Source organism: Poecile atricapillus, chromosome 6 (genome assembly GCF_030490865.1).
Source record: "Poecile atricapillus isolate bPoeAtr1 chromosome 6, bPoeAtr1.hap1, whole genome shotgun sequence".
Classification (NCBI taxonomy): domain Eukaryota; kingdom Metazoa; phylum Chordata; class Aves; order Passeriformes; family Paridae; genus Poecile; species Poecile atricapillus.
In genome coordinates, this window is record NC_081254.1 from 35775222 (window position 1) to 35802211 (window position 26990).

General features: G+C 45.0%; 1 protein-coding gene across 2 annotated transcripts in view; it reads right to left on the minus strand.

Moving 5' to 3' along the window:
• Positions 1-11561: 11561 nt before the first annotated feature.
• Positions 11562-26990, minus strand: part of C6H10orf90 (chromosome 6 C10orf90 homolog) — a 95066-nt gene continuing 79637 nt past the window's right edge. For both annotated transcript variants that reach the window (XM_058841874.1, XM_058841873.1), the window contains exons 4-9: positions 24564-24836; positions 22480-22700; positions 21304-21499; positions 13830-13893; positions 12672-12771; positions 11562-12504 (exon numbers count right to left, since the gene is read on the minus strand). In XM_058841874.1, coding sequence (XP_058697857.1) covers positions 12466-12504; positions 12672-12771; positions 13830-13893; positions 21304-21499; positions 22480-22700; positions 24564-24836 — 893 coding nt within the window. In that variant the 3' untranslated portion in view covers positions 11562-12465. The remainder of the gene's footprint in view (positions 12505-12671; positions 12772-13829; positions 13894-21303; positions 21500-22479; positions 22701-24563; positions 24837-26990) is intronic.

Consider the following 26990-nt stretch of genomic DNA (forward strand, 5'->3'; position numbering starts at 1 on the left):
GCTTCTCCACAGGAAATGAAAATTGCATCTGGGCTGTGGGGCTGCTTCAAAGGGGGCCACAGCCCCGATTCTCCAGGTTATTCCCACAGACCATGGCTCTCCATCCATCCATCCATCCATCCATCCATCCATCCATCCATCCATCCATCCATCCATCATCCATCCATCATCCATCCATCCATCCATCATCCATCATCCATCCATCATCCATCATCCATCATCCATCCATCCATCCATCATCCATCATCCATCCATCCATCCATCCATCATCCATCATCCATCCATTCATCCATCATCCATCCATTCATCATCCATCCATCATCCATCCATTCATCCATCATCCATCCATCATCCATCCATCCATCCATCATCCATCATCCATCATCCATCCATCCATCATCCATCATCCATCCATCCATCATCCATCATCCATCCATTCATCATCCATCATCCATCCATCATCCATCATCCATCCATCATCCATCCATCATCCATCCATCCATCATCCATCCATCCATCATCCATCCATCCATCCATCATCCATCCATCCATCATCCATCCATCCATCATCCATCCATCCATCCATCATCCATCCATCCATCATCCATCCATCCATCATCCATCCATCATCCATCCATTCATCATCCATCCATCATCCATCCATTCATCCATCCATCATCCATCATCCATCCATCAACCATCCATCATCCATCCATCCATCATCCATCATCCATCCATCATCCATCATCCATCCATCAACCATCCGTCATCCATCCATCCATCATCCATCCATCCATCATCCATCCATCCATCATCCATCCATCATCCATCATCCATCCATCAACCATCCATCATCCATCCATCATCCATCCATCATCCATCATCCATCATCCATCCATCATCCACCATCCATCCATCATCCATCCATCCATCCATCCATCATCCATCCATCATCCATCCATCATCCATCCATCATCCATCCATCCATCATCCATCCATCATCCATCCATCATCCATCCATCCATCATCCATCCATCCATCCATCCATCATCCATCATCCATCCATCCATCATCCATCCATCCATCATCCATTCATCATCCATCCATCCATCATCCATCCATTCATCATCCATCCATTCATCATCCATCCATCATCCATCCATCATCCATCATCCATCCATCATCCATCCATCATCCATCCATCCATCCATCCATCCATCCATCCATCGCAGCTTTGTTCCTCAGCACTCTCTGGGGAAGAGGAATGGAGGGAGGGTGATGTGGAGGTATCTCACTGCTTTTGGAATTTTTTTACCTTTTTATCTTCTGCTGTTCCTTTTTTATGCTCCCCCCTGTCATTTTTATCCCCCTCATCTTACTTATTGTATGTATTTTGTTTTTCTTCATCTTCAAGAAACTTTTCCTTCCAAAGCACTCACTCCACTGTGTGTTAGTTCAGGGTTCTCCTGCAGTAGCAACAGCATAAGAACGGCTAAATCCTCTTTTCATTCCTAATTTTTACCCCTTTGGGCAAGGGGATCCTGGCACAGCACCTTTTTTCTCCTCTCCTACGGACAGTTTGCTTTTGGCTTTGAGCCTCTGCAGCAAAAGTGAGCCAGGCATTACCTAAAAGCTGGGGAGAACAAATCCTGCTGCTGGAGCACGTCTGTGCTTGGAGGTGAGAGCAGGAAAAGCTGCTCCTGGGGACTCTGGGTCACCTGTGGCTGGAGGAATATCCAAGGAATGAAGCGACAAGGATCTCCCAGATCCTATCAGGAGCGCCTCTGACCTGCGTGGCCCTCGGGAGTGGTTTGGAAACACTTCCCAGGCATTTTTTAGGCGGAGGATGTGAGAATTGGAGATGCTTGCAGGAATGTGCCCTGCATTCATCGCTACCTGTTGTCATTCCCTTCTCCCTCCCCCTGCCCCTGACTTGTCACCGTGTCCCTGTCGCAGGTCACAGCGAGCCAGCTCAACTCGCAGTTCGCATTTAAGTGCAGAAAGAATTTGATGTAAAGGGCACTGGCGATCTGAAACGATGAATATTTGAGCGTGTGACAACACAGGCGGATGGCTGGGCCTCTGCTTCTCGAATTAGGGATTCACCAGGAGCTTTAGTTCACCTGGCACTGGAAAGGTCAGTCCGGAGGAGAGCAATCGGGAAGGGAGCAGTGTGGAATAACTTACCTGGAAACAAGGTAACACACTGACACCAGCAAGGAGGAGGATGCACCGAGGGAAACACGAATTTCCATTAGTTTCTCCTTGGTTAAAGGAGTCCTCAGAAGGAATTAATGACTGATGGAGACAACTGGGAAAAAATATGAGGAGTGGAGAGACAATCGATTAAGTGGAAATAAATCCTTCAGGCTGTGATACTGTGATGCTCTGGTAAGATTAGCTCCAAGGCAATATAAATTAATTAATATTAATTGCCAGATGGGTTATGGAATACTATGGGCTGTGGAGGAGGAGAAAAGGGAAAGGAAAAGGAAAAAAGATGTGGAAAAGGAAAGCTGTCTGCTGCCCTTCTCTGGCAGAGCAGGATTTGCATCCCTTGCATTACAGAGTTAAATGGAGAGGGGTTAAGCCACTCCAAAGAGCTGAACAGTTTCAGGATAAGAGGTTCTGCAGGGCAGAAAGCACCTCTGTAACACTGTGTTCACATCTTCCCAGATCAGCCGTGATCCCCTCTTGGATATCCAGGAAACCTCACTATAATCACAGCATTGAGTATCATCCAGATTTTATTTTTTTTTAAATTCCCCTATGTGCCAAAATGCATGAGGACTTGTCTGGGCTTAGCTACAGGGATCTACAGTTTTGGGGCCTCCAGGCTAAAGTTTTTCCTTCTCAGAGTAAACAAAACAAAACAAAAAAGCTTTTCCCTTTGAAATCTGTGCGTCCCCCCAGCCAGCTGCTGAGACTTTGTGTCTCCAGTCCTCCCTCACTTCATTAACTCTCTGCACAATCAAGATCCTGCTGAATTGTGACTGCAGTGGACAATTATAGTCCTCTATAATTAACAGGCATAGATAGAGCATAATCCAGGCTGACCTTTAGCCACAGAGCTCTGCTCTGCTCTGTCCCAGCCTGCAGACACGGAGTAGCATCCACCAGGGCTGAGCTCTGAAATCAAGCCCTGGCTGTAAATCCTGTTTGCTGCACATACTTGCGAGATGGATTCTGTGGATTTCCCAGTCTCCAGGGGCAGGTTTCCACCCTCTGTGCATGCCTTGAGGAGCTGCTGAGCTGCCCTGGGCAGCACGAGTCCATACCACTCTGTGACGCCCAGGAAATGCAATGCGAGATCAGCAATCTCACTGTTCCATTACCCATAAATCCATCCCTGCCTTCCTCTCCTTTGGTTATGATTTTCCCTTCCTGTCCTAAAGGTCCTATAATATTGGATTAATCTGGAATTTCTGTCCCAAAACTGTGAGTTGGCCAATGCAGCTGGGAAGAGCAAGAGGGGGCAGAGCAGGCGGTGCCTGGCTCCAGCCAGAGCTGCTTCCTCCACTGGCCATGAGGCCGTGGTGCATCAGTTCATCCAAAAGAAAGGGCTCCAGCACCCAGCTGGGATCCAGCAGAGCCCAGGGACAGGGACAGGCTTCTCCTGTGGCTGCCCCTGGATCTCTGGAAGTGCCCAAGGCCAGGTTGGACAGGGCTTGGAGCACCCTGGGATAAAGGAAGGTGTCCCTGCCCATGGCACTGGATGATGTTCAAGGTCTTTTCCAGCCCTACCCATTCTGGGATGTTCTGACTTCGAGAACCAAGGATTTGCTCAAGTTTCTCCCTTGCTGCACAAATGAAAAGGACACACTTAGGAAACTGGGATTTTGTGGAGCTATTTGGAGTAACATGGTCCTTTGTAGAGAGCCTTGAACTGCTATGGCAAAACAAGATATAACATGGAATTACACACTGAAACAGATTTTTTTTTAAATAAAGAAAAAAACCGAAACCAACTCCTGCCTTGTCTGAGTGATAAAGCAATGTAACACTAAATTCAAGCATAAACAGAACTGACAAAGCCATCCTGAATTTCTTTCTGCATTTAATAAATGAGATGCAGGATTTTCAGTCTGTCTCAGGGATAAAACACAATCAGAGAGAGCAAACCCCTTCCATTCAGCTGTGTTTGGAGAGCATTCCCTGCCAGCATCGTTTGTACCTGGAAGAAGGACAGCAGGCCTGATGCTGAGTGCCATGGGCTCATCACATTCCTCTTCTCCTGTTTTCCCTGCCCAGTTTGTCCTGCTGCTCCACGGGCAATATAATTTTGGAAAGCAGCTCCTTTTCTCTAGCAAGGCAGGGGAGTAAGCTCTGCTTTAATGCTGATTAAGCTCCATGGAGTTCTTTATGGGGAAGCTGCACAGAGCCCGTTGCAGGCGGCTGTCACGGGGCCAGGGGTGAAAAAGCCAAGAGGAGCTCAGGGAAGAGCAAACAAAGAAATCCACCCCTGCAAGGATCCAGGACCTTAACAGCAACAACAGCAACCCTGAAATTCTTCAGCAGTTAAAACACAAACCCCCAAACCTCCCACGTTCTTTTCCTGCAGCACAAAGCTTTGGTCAGGCAAACACCGAGCTCCTGGTGAGCACCACCAGCACCCTCCCCACCCTGGGGCACCCCTGCACCCCCAAACCCTGACCCTACAGTCCCAACATCCCAACACTGCTGGGCTCAGGGTGTAAATCTACCAGAGTGTCCAAAGGAGAGTCGTGAAGGTGGGGAAGGGTTTGGAGGGGCCAGAAGAGGAACATCTGAGGTCACTGGGTTTGCTCAGCTGGAGGAGATGGAGGAGGGACCTCATGGGGGTCTGCAGCTCCTCCTGAGGGCAGCTCCAGTCTGGGACAGGGACAGGAGCTGGGGAACGGCTGGAGCTGGGCCAGGGAGGGTTTGGTTGGGTATCAGGGAAAGGTTCTTCCCCCAGAGGGGGCTGGCACTGCCCAGGCTCTCAGGGAATGGGCACTGAGGCTCCAGAGCTCCAGGAGTTTGGACACCCAGGGATGGCCAGGTGGGATTGTTGGGGGCTCTGTGCAGGGACAGGGGCTGCACTGGGTGATCCCTGTGGGTCCCTTCCAACTCAGGATTTTCTGTGATTCCCTGGTTCCCAACTTTATCCCACAGGAAATTTCCCATCAACATTTTCCTCTTCCAGCCTTCCTCCAGGAAGAGGAAGAAGCCCTGGGAGCTGAACATTCTTCTGTTTTAGCACCACATGAGCAAAGACCTTGATAAAACCCAAACAAATAAACAAACAAGCAATCTTTGGGATGTCTGCACAGCCCTAAACCTCCATGGGGGAAGAAACATCATTTTAGACTTTCCCACAAATTTCAGTACTGGAAGATTTTCCAGCAAGATCCTCATATCAAACAGGACATTCCTGACAATATGTCAGGAAGGTGTCCTGTGCTAAAATCCCTTTAAATCCAACAAGTAACCCATTAAATATGTGGGGGGGTTGAGTTTTTTTTATTCCAGACTAGACATTGAGAATAAGTGCTTTGATCTGTTGCCTCAAATTTCACTGTCTCCCTGAAAACAAAAGAAAGAAAAAAAGCCACAAATTTTTACATGTCTCACAAGAGGACAGCATTCAAGTCAGACTAAAAATTATGAAGTCGTATATTTTTAATATTCCTGTCTAGCCCTCTGCAAACCACAGAACAATGCAACATCCATCATCATAAAAGCTGGGGCAGTAAATTAGGAAGACAGCATATTTGGGGGCATTTTTAAAGAAAAATAAATATTCCTAATGGGAAACTTGAGAGAAATCATTAAAAATTACTGTGGTATCCATCACAGGAGAATGAAATCAATTAGGTCTTAATCTCCTGTTATTTATGAAGGGAAGAATGAAACAGAGCTTCTTTATTACAGACATTTTCTCTTAGGTTCTGTTGCACAACTTTGAGCCCCAAACACAGCAAAACCTCTCAAAAGTAAAACAAATAGCAGTCAAATGTTGGTTTTGTAAGAGCAGCTAATGGTGTTAGATAGAGCAGGCAGCCCATAATTATCCATCTTGCACACAGTTTAACTTGGGCCATTACCTAATTCCATTTAGGCCAATGAGCCCTCCAAGTTGTATTTGCACCTAATGGCAAACACCAAAATTAGAGATGTGCTCCCGGCAGCGTTACACGTTCAGTCCAGATTTGGCACCCCTCAGTGAGGATTCGTTACCAATTCCTCTGGTATTCATTGGAATGAGGCTGCTCACTGAGAACTCCTGTGGATGTCACAGCCAAGCTCTGGTTATTCCCCAGAAACTGGAAATCTGCAGCACAGTCTGCCCCTGACAGCGCTGCAGGGCTGGGCAGGACGGGGCTGGCACTGGGGGCCGTGGGGAACAGGAGGTGGCACTTGGGGACGTGGGCTTGGCACTGCTGGGCTCAGGGACTTGATGGTCTGAGAGGGTTTTTCCAACCCAAATAAATCCAGGAACAGGGGGCTGGAGCCCCTCTGCTCTGGCTGGGAGAGCTGGGATTGTTCACCTGGAGGAGAGGAGGATCCAGGGACAACTTAAAACCAGAGCCTGAAGGGGCTCCAGGAGAGCTGGAGAGGGACTGGGGACAAGGGATGGAGGGACAGGACACAGGGAATGGCTCCCAGTGCCAGAGGGCAGGGCTGGATGGGATATTGGGAAGGAATTGTTCCCTGGCAGAGTGGGCAGTGGTTGGGATGGAATTCCCAGAGCAGCTGGGGCTGCCCCTGGATCCCTGGCAGTGCCCAGGGCCAGGTTTGACAGGGTTTGGAGCAGCTGGGACAGGTGTCCCTGCCATGGCTGGGGTGGGATTGGATGAATTTCAGGTCCTTCCACCCCACCCCACCCCACTCTGTGACTCCAGGATTGTTCAAAGCCAGCTGCATGTGTGGCCAACCTGGGGTTTAACCAGAACATTGCTCTTTTCTCATCATTTCTCCCCCAAATCATGGCAAAATCTGTCTCCACCACATCTCCCAGCCTCCTTCCTCAGTGACACTATTTCAGAGGACAACCCAGTTACAAAACCAGACTTGTGTCCTCAATATGGTTTTTGTTTGACTCCCTGGCCACTGTTATATATCACAATAAATTAAATGACTGCTGAGGGACCTTCCTTCCAGACACCATTTTCAGGCAATCACAAAATTAGCCCACATTCAGACTGGACACTATTCCCCTGACCACCCCTTGGTCAGGATTTTTATTAATTTTCCCCACATCACAGATACAAAGTGCTCACTTTAGGGCACAAAAAAGTTCTGGAAAACCACAGAAACATGAAATAGAAATGGATGTGTCCCCAGTCAAGCACAGCTGCAGAAACCCATTAGATGGTGAAACAGCAGATGGCCCAAGCAAGAAGTTGAAGACAAAGTGCTTTCCAAAAAATTTGTTGCTACTTTATACCAATTTCTCAAGCCAGATTTGAAATAACTCCAGAACCACGAAGCAGCATCTCTGTGCTAGGTGTTTTTACCCTGTAATTATATATTAACTGAAGTCTAGTCATGGTAAGATACTGCAGAAAATAAAAGTATTTTAAACATGAAGTCTAAAAATACATCCTGTGACAAATTTTTTTAATATATCCAGCAAATCTCTGCAATTAAGAGCTGTTTTACATATTCCTATCTATGCAACACCATCCTCCAACAGTTTGTTGCACTTCTCCTATTTTATATCATTTTATGTAACTCTGTGTACCATGAGAAAATTGGTGCAGTTTCTTCTGGTTTGTTTTTTTTTTATAATTTTTACTTTTTAATCACTCTGCAGCTGGTAGGGAGATGATACACCTCATTATCTTATTCTGTGGGTCATCTAAAATGAGTATGAAGTAATTTTACCTCCCACAGCTTTGGAATGGAGCCAAGGAGAACTCGGAAAAGTAAAATTCCTGACCTAAAAAAAAGAGAGGATGCTTTGTATTCTCAACATAAAAATGAGGTTTTGTGCAGAACCATGGAATGGTTTGGGTTGGGAGGGACCTCAAATCCAATCCAGTGCCACCCTTGTCATGGGCAGGGACATCTTCCCCTGTCCCAGCTGCTCCAGCCCCAATGTCCAGCCTGGCCTTGGGCACTGCCAGGGATCCAGGGGCAGCCCCAGCTGCTCTGGGAATTCCATCCCAGCTCCTCCCCACCCTGCCAGGGAACAATTCCTTCCTAATACACATGACAAGCTTATTCCAACAGTTCTATCACAGCTAAACTCAAATTGAGAGAGATAAAAGCACAACCTGCCAAAATACCTCCAGCTGGGAGACAAATTCCCCTTCCAGAACCCAGCACTGGCTCCTCATTCTCCACGGGCAGAGTGGCACCACTCTGAGCAGGACAGGCTCCTCTCTCTGATCAGGATTTTTGTGATTTTGGTATAAATAGACACATATTTAAACCAACCCTTAATAAATATTTCCATTCATGCACTGAGCTCCTCTGCCAATAGTAAATTTGATGTATTTTCTGTAGCTTCTTTCATTCTGATCCGGTTTTAGGCTCAGGTACATTTGCATTTCAGTTGAAATAAATGCCCTTTTATTCATGGGGCTGCAGATGGGGAATGTTGACTTCCCCAGCCCCCATTTCCTGGTGCTGACCTGTGGCCAGGACAGGGGGATCCCACAGGATCCAGCCACATCCCAAACCAGTAAGGAACTACACAGGCTGGAGTCCCAGTGCCTGGAGAAACGTGACCCTGTGGGGCATCCCTGCATCCTGCTGGGCTCCAGCAGGGACAAGGGGCTGCTCAGTGCTCCTGGGGAGAAAATCTCCCACCCCTCAAAGCACACAGGCACTTCTGTCCCTGCAGTCAGAGGGGCAAACACCCCTGCAGATGAGGCAAGCTCTATTTCCAGCCGTGGAGCTCTCACTGCAAGGGCTGGCTCAAGGAATGGTTTCCTCTGGAGAGGGCTGCCAGGAACTTTATCCCTGCTTTTGTGTGTTGTTTTCCTTGTAAATCAGCTCTCTCCCAGAAAACATTAACGTGACCAGTCCCAGATATCCAACAATAAAACCCCTCGAAAGTCTTACCCAGACATTCTCCTCATCTATCTGAGCAGCTGAGTAAACTCCAAGATGTAACTAATGACTTGCATACACATACACAGGAAAATATTTGGGTTTAAATAAATCCCCACAACACTGGAACCCTCAGTCCTTCAGGTTACAGTGAGTTCCAGCCCTCAAGGAGGTTTTTTCTGTCTCGCACACCTCCAACGCCGTGCGTTCCCCTTGTGGGCTCCATTTCCACTCATGCAGAATTCCAGCCCTGTGGGGAGGTTCTGTGTTTGGGAAGGACAATGCCAAGGCAATGTGCTGACAGCTCCACACAGGCTGCATGCCTGAATGCCCCCAGACCACCCCAAATCTCCCCCAAACCACCCCAAATCTCCCCCAAACCAACATGGTTCTAAATCCTGATGTGTCCTTCCCAAAGGCACAGCACCAACACCCAGAGAACTTGAACTCAATCTGCAAATTTCTCCAAAAAGAAGGAAAATTCCAGCTTGACAAGGGTGGGTGACCTCCAATTTTCCTGTTATCTGCTGGTAAATGGGCTCTTTGAAGAGCCTGCAAGTCCAAAGGGAGATCCCACCTCTTTTTCCCTAACTCTGAACTTCCTGAAGCTGATGTCTGCTAGTCCAGGGCTATTCCTGGGAGGCTTCTGTTTTCCTGAAGTGACAATTTCCTGCACAGTCCATTTTCCATCACAATGATTGGATTGTAGAGCTCAAATGAATATCAGAATTGTTTGCTGGATACATTACCAGATAACTATTTTTCTCAAGCCTGGAAAGAGAAATTAGGTTTGCAACAGAGATAATTTTTGGTTTTCTGAAGCACAGGTTTTCTACCATGTTAAACATTCCCAGACAGTGATTTGCATCATCCATTTTCCTCACTAGCTTATTTGTACAAAAGAAATTCCACCTCAGACTGCCACAGATTTGTCCTGCAGGCTTTAAAAATCATCTGTAGAGAAAATAAAAACATTTGGAAAAAACCCTTTGACAAACCTGGAGGATTTTCTTTTTTTGATTGATGCACTTGGCTTCATGCTGTGAGCTAGAGGAGCTGCTCCTGAGCCAGGGGAGGTGAGGATGCAGCAGGTGAATGTTGTACCCTGCCCTCAAGGAGGGAGAGGAAATCAGTCAAGGTTTCTTTCCCTGGTCAGCACATCCATGATGGTGCCAAAGGGTAAAATCCCACCTGAAGCTTGTGCTGTTCTTCCCAGGAAATGCTCACCCTCACAGGGATCACCTGGATGCCATGATTTCCAAGGAGGATCAGCTCCTCTGCTTGATATTCCCAGCCACACAGTGGGAAGCAAGTCAAATACACTTATTTATTTACACACATTTACATATGGGCATGGAATAGGGGCACACTGTGGCTGTAATTCATCTCCTTTGAATTCCTGGGTATCCTGCAGGATAAATGCCTGATTTCCATGGAAAACACTCTCATTCCCAAGAGGAAGATCCTGTCTCTTCCTCTTTGCCAGAGAAGAAGTGGGGAAAGTTTTGGGGCTCCCTTCTGGTGTCAGCCCCAGCCCAGGGGACACCCCTGACCTGGAACTGATTATTTTGCTGTGTCCTCCCTGGATACCAAACTCCAAATGTTTTCTCTCCATGCCAAAAATATCTTGCTGTGGCTTTAGGGTGAGACTCCAGGCAGGCCTAAGGGCAGACACTAAAGCAGGGTGAAATGTAAATAATATTCCTCTATACCCAGATGTGCAGGAAATAACACACCTGAAGGTATAGACTTGATGAACCAAAGCTGCATCTTCCTGAAGTCAAAAAAATAAGAGAGTGAGGAGTCCAGGGGGAGAAATGTCCAGTTTCTACTGAAATAAAGGAGAATCTGGGCACTGTTTCTATAGGAAATGTCTCTGGTCTAGTGAGCTCGAACTGGATGAAAGCTTGAAGGAGAATCCTTCTTGGTGTCCCTTTTCTGAGTTCTGCTTGGAGTCATCTGTGGTCCAGCCTTGGCTTTGGTTTCCAGCACAGAATGACTTCCTTGGTTAAAAAGATGTTTTTCAGGGAAAAACGTTGTCAGGCCCTTCCTCACTGCCTTACCTTCCACATCCTCTCCAATTGCTTTAAACTATTGATGAGTTTTTGGGATATCTATCTGGAATGCAATATATTTGTTCAACAGATCTCTGTCTTCTCTGCGAGCAAAAATTGCTGTCATTATTCCTACGTTAACTGGGGAGCTGAAACACAATAAGGCAAAATAATCCAACAGAAACAGAGCACAAAATACCCCCAGGTCCCTGTGTCCAGCACAGGTCACCCAGCTGGAGGTTATCCCAGTGGCTCACAAACATCCCTCTTCCAAAAAATCCTGACCTTACATCTCAGGCTGGATTAGGAAAACAAAGCAGAACTATCAAAGGCCAAATTCCAGCCTCATTCAAACCCCTACTCAAACTTTGTGCAGCAAAATTTAACACTTGCAGTGATTTTTAGGGGCAGTATTTTCTTCCCCTGGGATTTGTGGGTACAAAGGCACGACTTCTCAGGCAGTTTCAATAATTGTGTTATATTTAACAGCCCCAAATCAAAACACAGCGGTTGGATCAATATTATCCTCATACTTTATTCCATAAATAAACTCCATTGCTCTGTGAGCTGCTTGTTTTTACTTCCAACATGTACAAATAAAGATTTAAATATTTTTTTGGAGGAAACATGACAGCTGGTTTGAGTTCTGCAAGTTTTGATGCAAACATCCTTCTTGGCACCACTCCTTCATCTGCCATTTCTAGAAACGCTTCGTGCTCACAGAAGTGGAGTAAAACGTATATGACAATGAAAAAAAATGTGAAAAAAGTGTTATAAACAAATATTTAAATATTGTTTTTTAGTGGGAGAACTTGCTAGGTAGTTTCACTCTATGAACAGGATTGGAGTTCTTCAGAAAGCTGAAATATTGGTCCCCTTTGGAATGTTAAATATTAATGTGAAACTGCTGTTGCTCTGATGATGTGGTAATGCTTTTTCAACTGGTTCCTAAACATAACAAATAACAGTTTTCTTCAAGGATTTAACTCACAGGAAATCAATTAATAAAATACTTCAGAGAAATAAGTTTTCCACATCTTATAAACACTGGGCTATTGCTACAGAGAAGTGTACTTTTTAAAAAAAGATTAAGATAAATAATATCCCTGTCATTCAGTATTTGCATTCAAAATTCTTAAAATTATTTCCTCTGGGTAAACTGCCCAAAAGGTGATGCCCTGGAACAGCTGTGCTCCCTTTTAGGTTGTTTTTGATTATTTGAAAGTTGCCTTAAAATTTCAATTGAAACATAAATGATCTTTCTTTATACAAAGAGCCAAAGATAAGAACAATACCTCCAGGTAATTGAGATAACAGTTAATTTTATGGCTTATCTAGCAGTCAAAAGCACTCAAGATCCAATTAGGATGATGGGAAAGAGGCTCCTTTGTCACTCCGTGTTTCTGTGAAGGAGCTGGTCCAGTAATTGCTACAGGAAAAAAAAAATAATGCAAAAGTGCTTTAAAATACTGTTAAAATCCATGAGGTGATAGAAACCTTTAGTGATGCAGGAGGTGAGGTGGATTTGGCACCCCAGACTTCAAATTCACTTATTTATTGTCCCCATTTTCTCCAGAAAGAACAGAAAATCCTCACCTTTTTAAACATCTCCACACGCAGCCTGTTACTCTGGATGATGATCCGCTTCTGTTTCTCTTCTTGTTTCTTTTTAACCTCAGGTAAATTGTCATAAATCCTGTCAGGAATTCAGAAAGCAGAGTTCATGTCATCCCTGGGGCTCACAAATAATTAATTTTTCCTGTAGGGAATGTTTGCCTTCCATGCAATACATGTAATGGGCATCTCTTAGTACTTGAATTTGATTTATGGCACGGGAATGATAAATTATAAACAATCATGGTTTGATGTGAAATCTGGCTGGTTTCAAATCTTGTTGAAAATTCTGATTTTGGAATAAAAAAAGTAAAGAAAGAGATGGTAACAGGTGATTTCAATGCAGCAGGTTCTTTCCATTGCAAATCCATGCAGTTGATTTCCATTTCTGACAAACAAAATTCAAACCAGGATCTGGCTGTACACTTTTTTTAAAATTTATGCCACACAATTAATATCAAGCAATCATTTTCAAATAATTTTCTAAAATATAAGAAAAACATCATTGTAAGTCTGCAAACTGTTTACATTTTTTCACTGTTATTACTTTTTAACAAGGACAACACAATCTTTTAATTCTAAAAATAACAGGTGCAGCCATTAAAAGGTGATTTTTTTTTTTTCCCTATTAAAATCAGTGATAAAATTCCCAGGATTTGGAAGAGAAAGCTGGACAGTCCTGCTTCTCCATGAGCACAAAGCCTGTTTAGTTTTGGGTTCTCCTCATAATATTTTGCAATTCTAAGTTCTTGAAGCAGCTTGTTTTGGCTGGGGATTGTATTTTGGAGAAGAGGAATGGGACGTGTCTGAAAACAGGGATGAATTCCTTACGGTGGCTTTTGCAGCTTCCCTTGCATGAAGTGCAGCAGTTAAAGATCAGACACCACATTCCTCATCATTTGCTGTCATTTCCATCCTCTGTGCCATAATCAGGGGGGGAAACAAATCCAAAGTGACCTCACTGCTTCCATTTTTGGGTGTTCAACATGAGGGGCCTGCTGAGGATTTGGTTTTCATGCCATGGGTGCCCCATGTCTGAACCTCCTGGAAAAGGGTGCTGAGAGGGCAGGGCTGCCCAAATCTGAGCTGATACAGAGGAAAAAAATGCCTGGACAAACTCTAAACCAGAGGAATTTGTACCTTTTAGATCTCATGTGCATCTCCTTCTCGGGAATGATTCTCTCCTTTGGTTTGAAAAGGTTATCTGGCAGAGAGAAAATAAAGTTAGTGTTGGAGGGATCTGCTCCTACTGAAATCTTGAATGTCTTGTTCCATGCAGCCACAATTTGCCATTTCTGGTTAAAGTTTTAAAGGCTTGAGGCCAGATCCAAATCTCCAAATCTCCAAATCTCTCCAAATTTCTCCAAATCTTCCTCACAGGTTCCTGCAGGCAGTTACACCCTGGCTGCCTCCTCAGAGTGTCAGGAACCTCCCCTGGTACAGCCATTTCTGATTCAATTTACACCTGTTTTGCAGGGCTGTGGGTAATTACCTGAGCTTTAGAAGGAGGAAAATCACATTACTACTTCCTGATCAAGTATGAAGAGATCTGTGATAATTCCAATCAGCATTTCCCTGGATACAGGAAAATCATTTCTGATCTGAGCAGCTGGTGGTTCTCAGGAATAGGAAATTTTAGCACTTCCTTGCAAAAACGGGTCCTGAGTGGGAAGGGAGAGTGTTTGTACAAGGTGGGAAGCCAGGAAATAAATGAGATTACTGTTGTAGCTCTGTGTAAAATTAATGGAATTACAGAATGGTTTCGTTGGAAGGGACCTTAAATCCCCCCCAGTGCCCCCCAGCCATGGCAGGGACACCTTCCCCTGTCCCAGCTGCTCCAGCCCCAATGTCCAGCCTGGCCTTGGGCACTGCCAGGGATCCAGGGGCAGCCCCAGCTGCTCTGGGCACCTGTGCCAGGGCCTGCCCACCCTGCCAGGAACAATTCCTGCCCAAAATCCCATCTAAACCCATCCACTGTCAGCTTAAAGCCATTCCCTGTGTCCTGTCCCTCCATCCCTTGTCCCCAGTCCCTCTCCAGCTCTCCTGGAGCCCCTTTGGGCTCTGGAAAGGGCTCTGAGCTCTCCCTGGAGCCTTTTCCAGGCTGAACAATCCCACTTCCCTCAGCCTTTACTCATAGCAGAGATGTTCTATCATTCCAATCAAAAATCAAAGGGAGCTCTGCAGCGCTTCCAGTTCTCAACTGGAGCAGTTTCCAAAGCACAAACTGGGAGAGGAGAGAGGCTCTGAAGCCTCCTCTGCCTCAGGACTGACTTTCCCACACTCAGCAGTTGTCTACACTTAATCATCCTTGTTAAATCTTCAGTACACACAAGCCACATGCTCCATTTGCTAGGAGAACATCATTTGTCTTTTATTTATTAGTGTTCTAGCGCTCATTTACATGTTGATTCACTTAAAAGGAACAAACACTTGGCTGCTACTGCTGTCCAAATAACTCTGAAAGTGCAGGGGGCAGATTTTCTGTGACCCAGGGACACTTTCCACTATCCCAGCTCGCTCCAAGCCCCGTCCAACCTGGCTCTGCACTCCTCCAGGGCTGGGACATGATGACACATTAACACTGTGTAGCCACCAGAAGAGGAAAAACCCATCCAGGATTTGCAGACCCACTTCCTATTCCCTATTCTGCATGATAAACTGATAAAATGTATTTTTCCTGCAAGTCCCTAAGTCAGGGTGGGCTCTATTTTCAATTTTTGGGAAGCACCACAGAGGCTGGGAGCTGTGCAGGTGCTGCTGCTCCAGGATAATCCTCTCCTGCTGGCACAGAAGGGAGACCCATCACTGCTCTGGAACAAGAAATGTGGCAGTGCAGGGCTTTGAAGGGATGGATTCAAAAGAGACTCTGGGGAAAATCCTCCAAGAAAATAATAAATCCACCTCAGTTGTAAAAATGCCCTTTGTGGAGCCACGAGGTTAATTCTCATGGCCAAACATTCCTGCAGCATCTCCCAGCTTGCTCTTTATGAGATAAAAAATCACATGCAAACATTAAGGTTAATCCTTGATGGATTGTAGGATTAGGATTCGAAAGTTAAATGAGAAATAAATAAATAAAAAAAAAAATGGTAGAAATGAGAATATAGAAGTCATGTGAGCATTTAAATAATTGTTAATCCTAGAAGCTGAGAAAAAAGCACATTTCAAAGGGGAAGAGCAGCAAACACTCAGAGCTGAAATAACCTGCTGAGCTCATGGTGGAGTCCTGAATTAAAGCTCTTTCCAACCAAACAAAGATCAAATAGGCCGTGAGGTGGACAACTCCCCAAGCTGGTAGGCTTCTAAATTGAGTTTTAGCTGTCCCTTATCAAAGCTCCTTATCAGATTTCATAGCCTTGGATGACTTTTGGAGACAAGTGCTGTGAGGGAAAAAGCAGGGATTTCAGATTTCAGCACTGCCAGGGATGCACCACAGTTAAATAAAGCTTTAGACAGAGAGGACTGAATCACCTCCTTGGTGTTTTATTCACACCTGGTGAACCTCCTGAGTTTCTGGCATTTACAAGTGGTCTCACGTCTCCACTAAAGCAAGCTGTAAATGGATGTAAATGGGTTGTCCCTGTAATATATTTTAATTAATGCTAAACTGCACCTCCAAGAGGATGAGTAACTCTCCTGCTTGGGAAGTCAGTAAATATTTAGACAGAGAACAGATAAAATGATTGTGTTGGAACCAATCCCTGACTTCCTATTTACCCCTAAATCACTGGAGCACTTAAAAGAGAAAAACAGAGGCCAAATTTATCAAAATACACACAATATAGATGCACTTTCTTCTAACATGAATGTGAATTCTCAAAGTTTGGTAGGAGCTAAAATGTGCCTTTGAGGAGGTGTGAAAAGCAAAGCACTGCTGGTGGTGGATCTATAATTTAACTGCTTTTTAACTTAAAAAATTTCACTTTGACCAGAGAAATCTTAGGATGCAGAAAACTTTTTTAAACACTGGGTTTTTTTTAATCAACAGTCCCCTAAAAAATAAATTTCCCTTGAATTTAAGATAGATGTGGAGGTGCTGTTGAGCTCAATGTGCCCATGGGATTTTCCTGGGAATTCATCCAGGGTTTATAAAGCAGTGCCTACACCCAGGGGTGCTGCCCAAACCTTGCACAGGAGGGTGGTTCCCAGGTTTTCCAGCTCTTCTTGTCTCTCCTCCTATTACTGAGACTTCTGACCCTCCTCAATATTTCAGTCTTTATGGAAACCGTTACTAATATCTCTAAAAAGCTGTAAAGTCGAGAGGTTTATGAAAACATTTTCATATTAGAATAATTTTGGGGATGTTCCTGGAGATTTCAGTCCTCTTTATCCAAATGATATTTAAATATTCATGGATTTTATTCAGAAAAACAAAAAAGTTAGCATCTCACCTGGCCTTCCCAAATCTTTATAATATCATTAGAGAAATCTTTCCCCCCCAAAAATAGCAGCTTTTGAAGAAGGTGTGGCAGAATTAATATTAGTTTAATAATAGCTTCAAAACAGTTAATTTCTCTTCCCAATTCCATTACCTGACTGCAGCTTAGAGTCAGAGCTGCCAGCCAAAAAGGCCAAAAGAACGAGTGGCATTATTAAAAGTTTGAATGGGGAAAAGGGAGCTGGGAAATGACCCAAATAAAGCTCCAATGTGAAGAACACAAGAATCCACCTGAGAGGCTGTAGGATGTTTGCAAATTCTCTGATTGCCACCTTCTCCTCCCTCAGTCCAGATAAAATCTCTGTGGCACAGGGCTGCTGGAGAATCCCACCCCAGGAAAACCCAAAGAAACATCAATCCTCACCCTCCAGGCTCCTGCAGCTCCAAAAGAACTTTTGGGGAAGGTTCAGAAGCGCGACTGAGGGGACAGAAATTATTTCCAAGATATTGCTAAAGATCAATGGGTTTGGATGCAAATCCAGAGGAACTCTGCAGGCTCCAGGGTGAGGCTGAAGGTTGAACCTTCAACTTCTATGGCAAATTCCAAGGAACAACCACCCCCTCAAAGGACAGGGAAAGGGGGAAAAAACCCCAAACGCGCCTGCGAAATTGCGTTAAACCTCCCAAAACGCCTGTGCACACCAAGATCACAGGGCTGTTCATTATGCAGATTTAAAGGCCCATAAACAGCTGGTAGTCCTGTCACTGCAGTAATTACATTACGGTTTTGGAGATTTAAATGCAGTTATTTGAACATTGTTTCTATTCAGCTCGTCACAGTGGGATCTCTAATTTGTTCGACACAGTCAACAGCAGAGTTGTCTATCTTGGACTAATTAGCACTCTCAAAATTTAGCAGTGCCCATTACCCAGCACAAAGGCTGCCTGAGAGTTGCAGGTTCTGTGCCTTCAAAAAGAGCTCTCGTGACGATAAAATCTCGTGCAGGATAAACATTTTCATTTTCCTCAGATTACTTCCAGCGTTTCGCGAAACCCCGCTCATGAAGGACAATTAAAAACTGGTAAACAACTCGGGGTTTTGAGGATGGGAAGGTAAATGGGAACTGCACAGATGTTGGTATTTATATGGAAATGATGTTGAATGTCAATTATTTCTTTCTCTTACAAGAAACTGAAGTTGTAGCAACACTGTCAAAACACGGGGAAACCCTGCTAGTCAATAATTTCATGTTATCAATAAAGATGTTTTAGGCTGATAGAATAATCTCTCTGGGAGAGAGAAAAATCTCTGCAGGTCTTTTGTAAATTATTTTTTTGGAATAAAAGCTCCAAGACCAGAGAGAAGCACAAGTACCAAACTTATTTCAGAGAGAGATGAGTGCAGCAAACTCCTCAGAACACCTTGGGCTGCAGTTTAGGCTCCATTTCCATCTGAATAAAAGCAGGCACACACCTCTCCCCATCCTGGGCCACCCTCCTGTGCAGGCACAAGGGGAACTGGGCAGGGAATTTGCTCTGGAGGTGGAAAATTGGATAATTGCTGTCACAGTCAGTGCTTGAGCTAAGTGTGCTGCACGACCTGCTCCTGCTGCCCGCCTCAGCTGGGCTCTAATCCATCCTTGGGGTCACTCCAGCAGGGTCAGGGGAAATTAAACCCATCAACCAACCTGCTCCTGGGAAAAAGACCTCTGGAAAACGTGGGAGGGTGCGCTGGCAATGAGCCCTGGGAACCTCAGAGCCGTAAAGAGCTTCACCTCCACAAATTGTAAGACATAAGGAAAGAGAAACAAAAAATCCAGGAAAGGAAGGAAATGATCAAGAAACAACCGCAAGATCACAGCCTGGAGCCCAGAGGTGCCATCAGTGCAAGCCTGAATGCTTAAGCACGTTTCCAGGTCATCATTTTACCCTCCAATTCCCAGTGCTGTTCCAGGGGGTGTTGCTGTGAAGGAGCAGCCTGATTCCCCAAACCAGGAAAGCTGTGGGAGGGAATCTCTGCATTTGGCAGAGATTTCTTAAGAAAACAGAGCAGCTGTGGCTGCTCCTGCATCCCTGCAAGTGCCCAAGGCCAGGCTGGATGGGACTTGGAGCAGCCTGGGATAGGGGAAGGTGTCCCTGTCCATGGCAGGGGGGGAATGAAATTATTTTTAAGATCTTTTCCCACCCAAACCATTCCATGAAGACTTTGCCTGGGCCAAAGCTTTCTGGGGATGCAGGATTCCTTCTCCACTAAGAGATCTGCTGGGAGATTCCCTATAAATGGATCCATCAGCAATGGATCTGTCATCAGCAGAGACATCAGAAGCACAGAGACATCCAGTGGCCCTGGATGGGTGAGCCCTTCTAGGAAAAATCAAATTCCCCACTCTGGGTCTCACTGATGACACCAATCCTGCTGCACAACAGCATCCACCAGGACAAATGCTAAAATCCCAATTGCCAGGACTCAGAGCAAGTTGAAAATGCTCAGCAATGTAACAGAGCCCTCTGTAGTGCAGCCTCCAGGGCTGTGCTGCATCCAGGGATCTTGGATTTCCAGGATTAACTCCAGTTCTGCTTCAATAACAGACATGTGACACTTCTATTGTTATAAAAACATTAAGGTCTCACAAACAGAAAACCACACGTGGCTACACGAAGGCAGATGAGTTACAGAAACCAAAGATTCTCTCTAGACAAATTTACCTTTAATGACCAACCACTAAAAGATGGAAATAGTCGTTAACTTCAATAATTAATGATTATATTTCAATATTATGATTTTATTACTCATTAAACAAGCATAAAGATTAAAATTTCATTGTAAATTTAAGAGAAATGGGTTTAGCCTTTCATGTTTTGTTTCATAAATTATTTGCAGAGTGGTTTGGGGGATTTTCAAAGATGATCAGACAGAAGTGGGAGATTTTTGCCACTTCCTCTAAGGTAGATAACAAACTCTGGTCTGCTGCTGGCAGAGCTCACAGGGTCCTCACACAGCCCTGAGAGATCTGATTCCAGGGAAATTAACTTGGATAATGGAAATGGTGAATTAATTCTATTGAGTCTTTAAGACAGAATTCTAGGGTGCTGTCTTTGTGCCGTGTTTCCTTATGTTTATTTAGCTCTCTCTAGAAAATCTCAGTAGGTCTCTGATGTAGGACAGACCACTAGAAATTGGAATTCTCCAACAATCTCAAGAGCCCTGAAATGGGGCTGCACCCACCTCTCCTGCACCCACCCTCATTCCCCAGGGAGCCAAAAACCTGTTTGTGTTTGAGGACATCAAATATTCCCTTTCCTGCATCCTCCAGGTGTCTTTGTTAGTTTGTTTAATCTTTTTGATTAATTTGCTTTTCAGGAGAATAATGTTATCTTCAAGCAGCCACAGATTTAAAACCAAGATGTAAAGAGGAATGCCAATCCATCAAATAAATCTTTGTTCTTTAGTCAACTGAATTAATTAACATCCATATGGAAATTTAAAAAAAAAAGAAAAAAGAAAAGAAAAAGAAAAGCAATTTGTTTAACATCTTGAGCTTAGGTAACATTTACAGAGATGCTGTATGGGCTGTGAGGGAGAGAAGGGTTTCCCTCACTGGGGGTTGAGGCTGTTTGCCACAACCTAATCAGCTTCAATTAGGGAATTACAGAGTTTGGATGCCTTGATTTAGCAGGGCTGGGCAGAGCAGAGCTCTTCCCCAGCTCTGGGATTTCTGACAAAAGTGGCAAATCCACACCTGGAGCTGGGGCTCCTTTCCCAAATCCCATCTGCCTCCTTCCTCTGTCCCCAAACTGATCATTCTGTGAGCTGGGAATGAATGAAATGTCATTTATTGCCATCACCCCCACAACAGCAGCAAGTGCACCGTGCTGAAGAGCACGACTGCAAGTGACAGTGACAAACCATCCCCAAGGAGCTCTCTCCCAGCTGCCACAGAGCACAGGGAGCTCCTCATCCTCATCCCCAGCTCTGAGCTGCTGGGGATTTCTGCCACAGAGCACAGGGAGCTCCTCATCCTCACCCCCAGCTCTGAGCTGCTGGGGATTTCTGCCACAGAGCACAGGGAGCTCCTCATCCTCACCCCCAGCTCTGAGCTGCTGGGGATTTCTGCCAAGGAGCATCTGGAGAGGAAACCAGGAGCAGCAGCTCTCTTGCTGCTTCTCAAATTTAATATGGAAATTCCATCCAGGATTTCAAAGGCAGCCACGGGCCTGCTGCTGGTCACAACTCACCACTGAGAGGGTCAGGGATGGTGAATTGCTTCTTTTTGCTGGATGTGGATGTGGGGAGCTTGCGAGGGAGCGCTCGGGGGGTGCCTGGAGGAGCCTCCCTCTGCTGGGCCCTCCTCAGCTGCACCATCAGCTCCAGCCTCTTCAGCCTCTTCTGGGAGCGGGAGATGAACTGAGGGTTGTGGATCTCGAGGGCTTCCTGCAGGAGACAGAGCCTGCTTTATTCTCACACCATTCAAAGGAAGGAAAAGGTGTGATGGGCATTGGGCTGAGCTCAGTAAGAGAACATTGAAGTGATGAAATGAGTTGGAAAGGACTTTAAAGCTCATCCCATCACCTGCCATGGCAGGGACACCTTCCCCTGTCCCAGCTGCTCCAGCCCCAATGTCCAGCCTGGCCTTGGGCACTGCCAGGGATCCAGGGGCAGCCCCAGCTGCTCTGGGTACCTGTGCCAGGGCCTGCCCACCCTGCCAGGAACAATTCCTGCCCAAAATCCCATTACCCTCTGGCAATGGGAAGCCATTCCCCCTTGTCCTGTCAAGTTTATACATTTATATGTTTCAAATTACGTATTTTTACATCCAAATTCAAGTTCTTGATGTTTTGCCTGTTTCCTTTTCTCACCCCATCACTGAAGTAACTCGTCACTGACAGTTCACAAAATTTCCTGTTTATTTAGACTGTCAGATCTCTCCGTGGCTGATCCAGAAAGAAAACACTTCCCAGTCAAAGGCTGCTTCAACATTTAGGAATGTCTTAGGACAGAGGAAAGGAGCAGAGATGGGTCTGCAACATGTGCTGCAGGAAAAGGCAGCAAAGTGCATCTGCTGCTGGAGCCTGGTACCAACCTGGGCCATGTCCACACCTACAGCTGGTGCTGGAAGTGCCAGGCACTTGGGAAACTGGGAATTTGCAAATTCCCAAATTCTTAACAATTCCCCCCACAGGAACAGCAGCTGGGACTCAAAAGAGAGAGCTTGGACAACCAAGCAAGTTTTGGCAGTGGATGCAAACTGCCAAAACTTCACTGGAAAGGGAAAAAATCAAGGAATGTGAACTTCTGCCCTTAACAAGTTCCCAGGAAGCAAACACCAGCCATGGGGGAAAGGGGGAGAAAAGGGAAAAAGAAATAAAAATAAGCAAGAAAAAAGGGGAAAAGACAAAAAAACAATGCTTCACCCGCAGTGTCCATGGGGCTGCTGGAGTTTTCTCCAGCTGGGAGGTGGATTCTGGCCAGGTGAGCAGGTTTTTGTCCCAGGTGACATCTGGAGAGCTGGCCCTGGGCAGTGTCACCCTGGACAGTGTCACCCTGGACAGTGTCACCCTCCTGCGCCGCTCCCGCTCGTCCTGTGCCTCGAGCTCCTTTGTTCTGTCCCTCGGAGCAAGGAACCCAGAATGGCCTTGGAGAGATTGAAAAGTTCATTAGGAGTGCCTGGCTAATTTTTTATTGGGTTCTCCACCTCATTAGACAGAGAGGGCGATTCCTGAGATAAGAAATCCAGGCTGTTATTAATAGGCCTCATTAGGCAGAAGAGATCAGATCTAATGGTGGCTGCACCTCCCTGCCCTGAGACACCCCGAGTGTCTCTTATGTTATTAAAGCAATTAAAGCAATTAAAGCTCTCAGACACTCCCTTTGCTGGTGCTTCCCAAAATTTGCCCCATGGAAAGCCAGGGATGTCTTGCTGTGACCTGCAGTTGGAGTTCATTCCCATTTTCTGTAAAAAAATACCAGATTTTTATGGGCTTTAGTGACAATTCATTTCCCTTTCACCAGCACCACTGGTTGGTTTTTTTCCTTTGTTTTTTAATCCAGTTTGCTCTCTGTCATTCCTACAGATCCATTAGCCAGTGGAAAGACTCCATAAAAAAAAATAATCAACAAAAGGTTATTGTCCATTGTAGGGCATTATTATGAAAGTTGTTGATTCACATTGAGAAAAAGAGATTATATTCTATGCTTATAATTAAGTTTTAATGCTCACTGACTGATACTCCCTGCACAAATTAGGACCAAAAGAGGCTGTGTGCTCAAAAATCAGATTCTCATTCAGAGGACAGAACGAATCCAAAATAACAAAGGAACTTCGGAAGGGCTCCATATGAACTATTTGAAAAGTCACACTGGAGTGCTCCATCCTTGCCAAATAATTTGATTTCTAGACCTAAATAACTGGGAATAAAGCCCGTTACTGTTTTATTTCAATTTTTGGTTACAATAAACTTAAAATATTTTCCTCTTTATGACATATTGTACATATTATATTGTACTTAAAAAACATATTAAAAAGATCTGTGTTGGGTACATTTGCCTTATAAAAGCCTGAACTGTATTTCCTCCCTAACACTGCTCTCACCAACATTTTGGAATAAACCTTGAAACCTGTGAACATGAAATTAAATTCCTCCCTAAGCCAGGTTTACAGAGGTGTGGATTAAGTTGGGCTTTGCCAGATCTCAGTGGATGCTTCACTTTTGTGAAACAAAGTCACTTCCATTTAGGGGAATGCCATGATTTAACTTCAGGCACTGAAAACAGCATTTAGGTTTCAAAATGTGTGACATTCAATAACTTTATGCTCAATGTTGACAAATTTTGCCTGCCTGCCTGCAAAAAATCCCCCTCAGGAAAAACAGCTGTAAGGAAAAAAGCTTCTATGACCATTACAATATTTTTAAGGAATAAGTTTCTCACAAACATATCGATACTAAACCCAAATTAATCTCAGTTGTCTTCTCCAAAAATACCTGGTGCGTGAATACAGCTGCTGGTGTCATCTGCATTTTAGCTGTGAGACTAAATGTTGGAAATTTAGGCACTACTGAACCCAAAGAAATTATGTTTTACATGCTGAAATCTTGTTAATAATCATAGTTCAGGTTGTTGTGTCAAAAAAAAAAAAAAAGGTTGAAGGAGTAAAAAAAGGTATCAGAACAAGGTTGTAAAAATAACCTCACTACTGGCATTACTTGGTTAGGCTGGGGCTGCTTGACTCTGCAATTTTAATGTTTTTTCAAGATTTTCTGAGGAATCTAAGCCTATCTTGGTCATTTTAATCTTGTTTTCTATTAACCATAGCAATGTATACAGTCAGATCAGCTGATTGATCTCTCACCAGATGACTCACGCTCAGCACTTAAAGCTGGACAAAAATGCCCTGACTTTCCATTATTTCACTTTTTTTTTTTTTATTCTTTGAGACTGATCTCATCTTATTATTGAAACCATATTCCTGACAACCACAGTAGGATTTGTACCTTACTTTTTAGGAGCTGCTTTTGCCCGTGAACGTTTTCTTCCCGGAGGACTCTCGATGACGCCTTTATGCTGCATGTGCTGCTGGAGATAAACATTTTTGGTTTCAGGACACCCTGTGCTTGGATCTCTTTGGATTTGGAGGTGTCTTTGGAGGGATCTGCCCTGCTGGATGAGCCATCAGTAGCAGCAGCAATGGTTTCTCTGGAGGTTGCATCTGGGGGGGAGCCAGGGGCTGTTGTGCTGCTCCTCTTCCTGCTTCCCAACAGCATCGGTGTTCCTGTGAAGAGCAGAATCACAATCCCAGATCCTATAACATGGGAATTTTTATTTTTTCTCAGCCATCTAATCCATGTAACTTTTACTGGCGTGGCAGGATCCTGAAGTTGTCGGGGCTGAGCCCTACTGAGCCCTTCTCATCAAAAACTTTCATGGCAAAACGTTTCACAAGTTGGGCCTTTTGGGTGCTGGTTCCTGCTATGACTTTGCACAGAGCCAAAATGGGGCCCTGGAAATGTTGGGGATGGGAGATGCTTCTGAGGCAAGCACTCCACTGGAAAGGGGTTAAAACCTTCATCCCAAAACATTTTAGGCCTTGGTTTTCATCACAGCCGCCACTGATTCCATCACAATGATTTTGATGAGGTTTTAAACAATTTTAAATCCTAAAATCCTGGAACACTTCCATCAAAATGTATCTTAAAGATCATCCAGTTCCACCCCAGCCATGGCAGGGACACCTTCCCCTGTCCCAGGAGCTCCAGCCCCAATGTCCAGCCTGGCCTTGGGCACTGCCAGGGATCCAGGGGCAGCCCCAGCTGCTCTGGGCACCTGTGCCAGGGCCTGCCCACCCTGCCAGGAACAATTCCTGCCCAAAATCCCATCCAGCCCTGCCCTCTGGCACTGGGAAGCCATTCATTCCTCTTGTCCTGTCACTCCACACCCTTGTAAAGATTCCGTCATCTTTCTTGTCTTTTTTAAAAGCAGATTTGACACAGTTCCTTCTCTGCTGACTCTTTCCCAAGTCTTGGTTAAGGACAGAGTGAAGATTAGAAGTGTTTTTCTCCTTTGAGCCAGTTCATGACAAAGGGTGAGATGGCACTGCAGGGATTTAAAGAATTTGTGGATGTGGCAGCTGGGGACACGGGGTAGTGATGGGTTTGGCAGTGCTGGGGTGATGGCTGGACTCGATCCTGAAAGGTTTTTCTAACCTAAATGATTCTGTGTTTCTGTGATTCTGTGTTTGACACTTCCTTATCTCAAAGTCACTCACTAAAATCAGATCCTGTCCTGTGGGAAGTTCTCAGTTCACTTTCCCAATCCTTAATCCACTCACAGTAGATAAGAAATATTCTTTTCCACAAAATGATGATCTCTATGCATTTTAGTGACCTGACTGGCTGATGTCTCTTTTTGAGTATCCAGTATTTCTGAGGAAATCAGAGGTATTAAGATACAGCATTTACTGTTTTCCCCTTTCCTTGTAGATCAGAGCTTGGAGCACAGAATCCAGAATTGTTTAGGTTGGCAAAGCCCTCTGAGATCATCGATTCCAACCATAACATCTCGAGCTCCTCTCTGAAACTGCCCATACAGTGAGAAGGAGTCAGCTCCTCAGGGCATCCTCCAGTGAGGGATCCCTGAAGATCAGCACAAACAGAAGAAAACAAACCTCGTTCTTAATTAAATTCATTGAGATGAACCCCATCCAAAGCAATTTCACAGCCTTACAAAACTGGTCAAAGCAAGGAGGTGCACACAGAGCTCCCAAACTCTGGGACAGCATCCAAGCTTTCCTGCTCTCTGTCAGAACTTATTTTTCTCTGTGCTTTTCATAAATTGCAAATATTTCCCTTATCTTTTGTCACAACCAAGCTCTTTTCTCAGATGGAAATAGTTTTGATGCAAATTCTCTCAAGAAACTGGACAGACTCAATTCTGTGCATCCCCTCAGAGCTCATGCATATCCAAAGACCTGTTCCTTCATTCCCTGACCAATCCCATTCCTGCAGTCACACAAATATGGCACAGAGAGGGGGAAAAACACAGGGACAGGTGAATGGGGTCATGGGCTCCAAGGGTGGCTGTGGGAGGAACGAGCAGTGGGGTAGGAGAAGATGAAGAAAGCAGCAGGTAGCACTGAGTAACTGCAGAGCAGCAGGGGAGAAAGTCCTTTCACTCAGGCAGCCAAGAAATCAGATGGATAGAGGGGGAAAAGTGGGGAGCTAAGCCACAGGAAGAACCTGAATGGAAAACAGATTATCTCATTAAATCACCTTTTAAATTAAAATAGTTTACTGGCCAGCAGTAAACAGAGAAGAGGAGAGGAAAGGAGGAAAGAGTTTCTGCTCATCCATGGCAGCATCACAGTGGGAGATAATTTGCCTTCATATCTAGAAATGGTCTGTGCAGCAAATGTGTGTTGTGAAGCCAA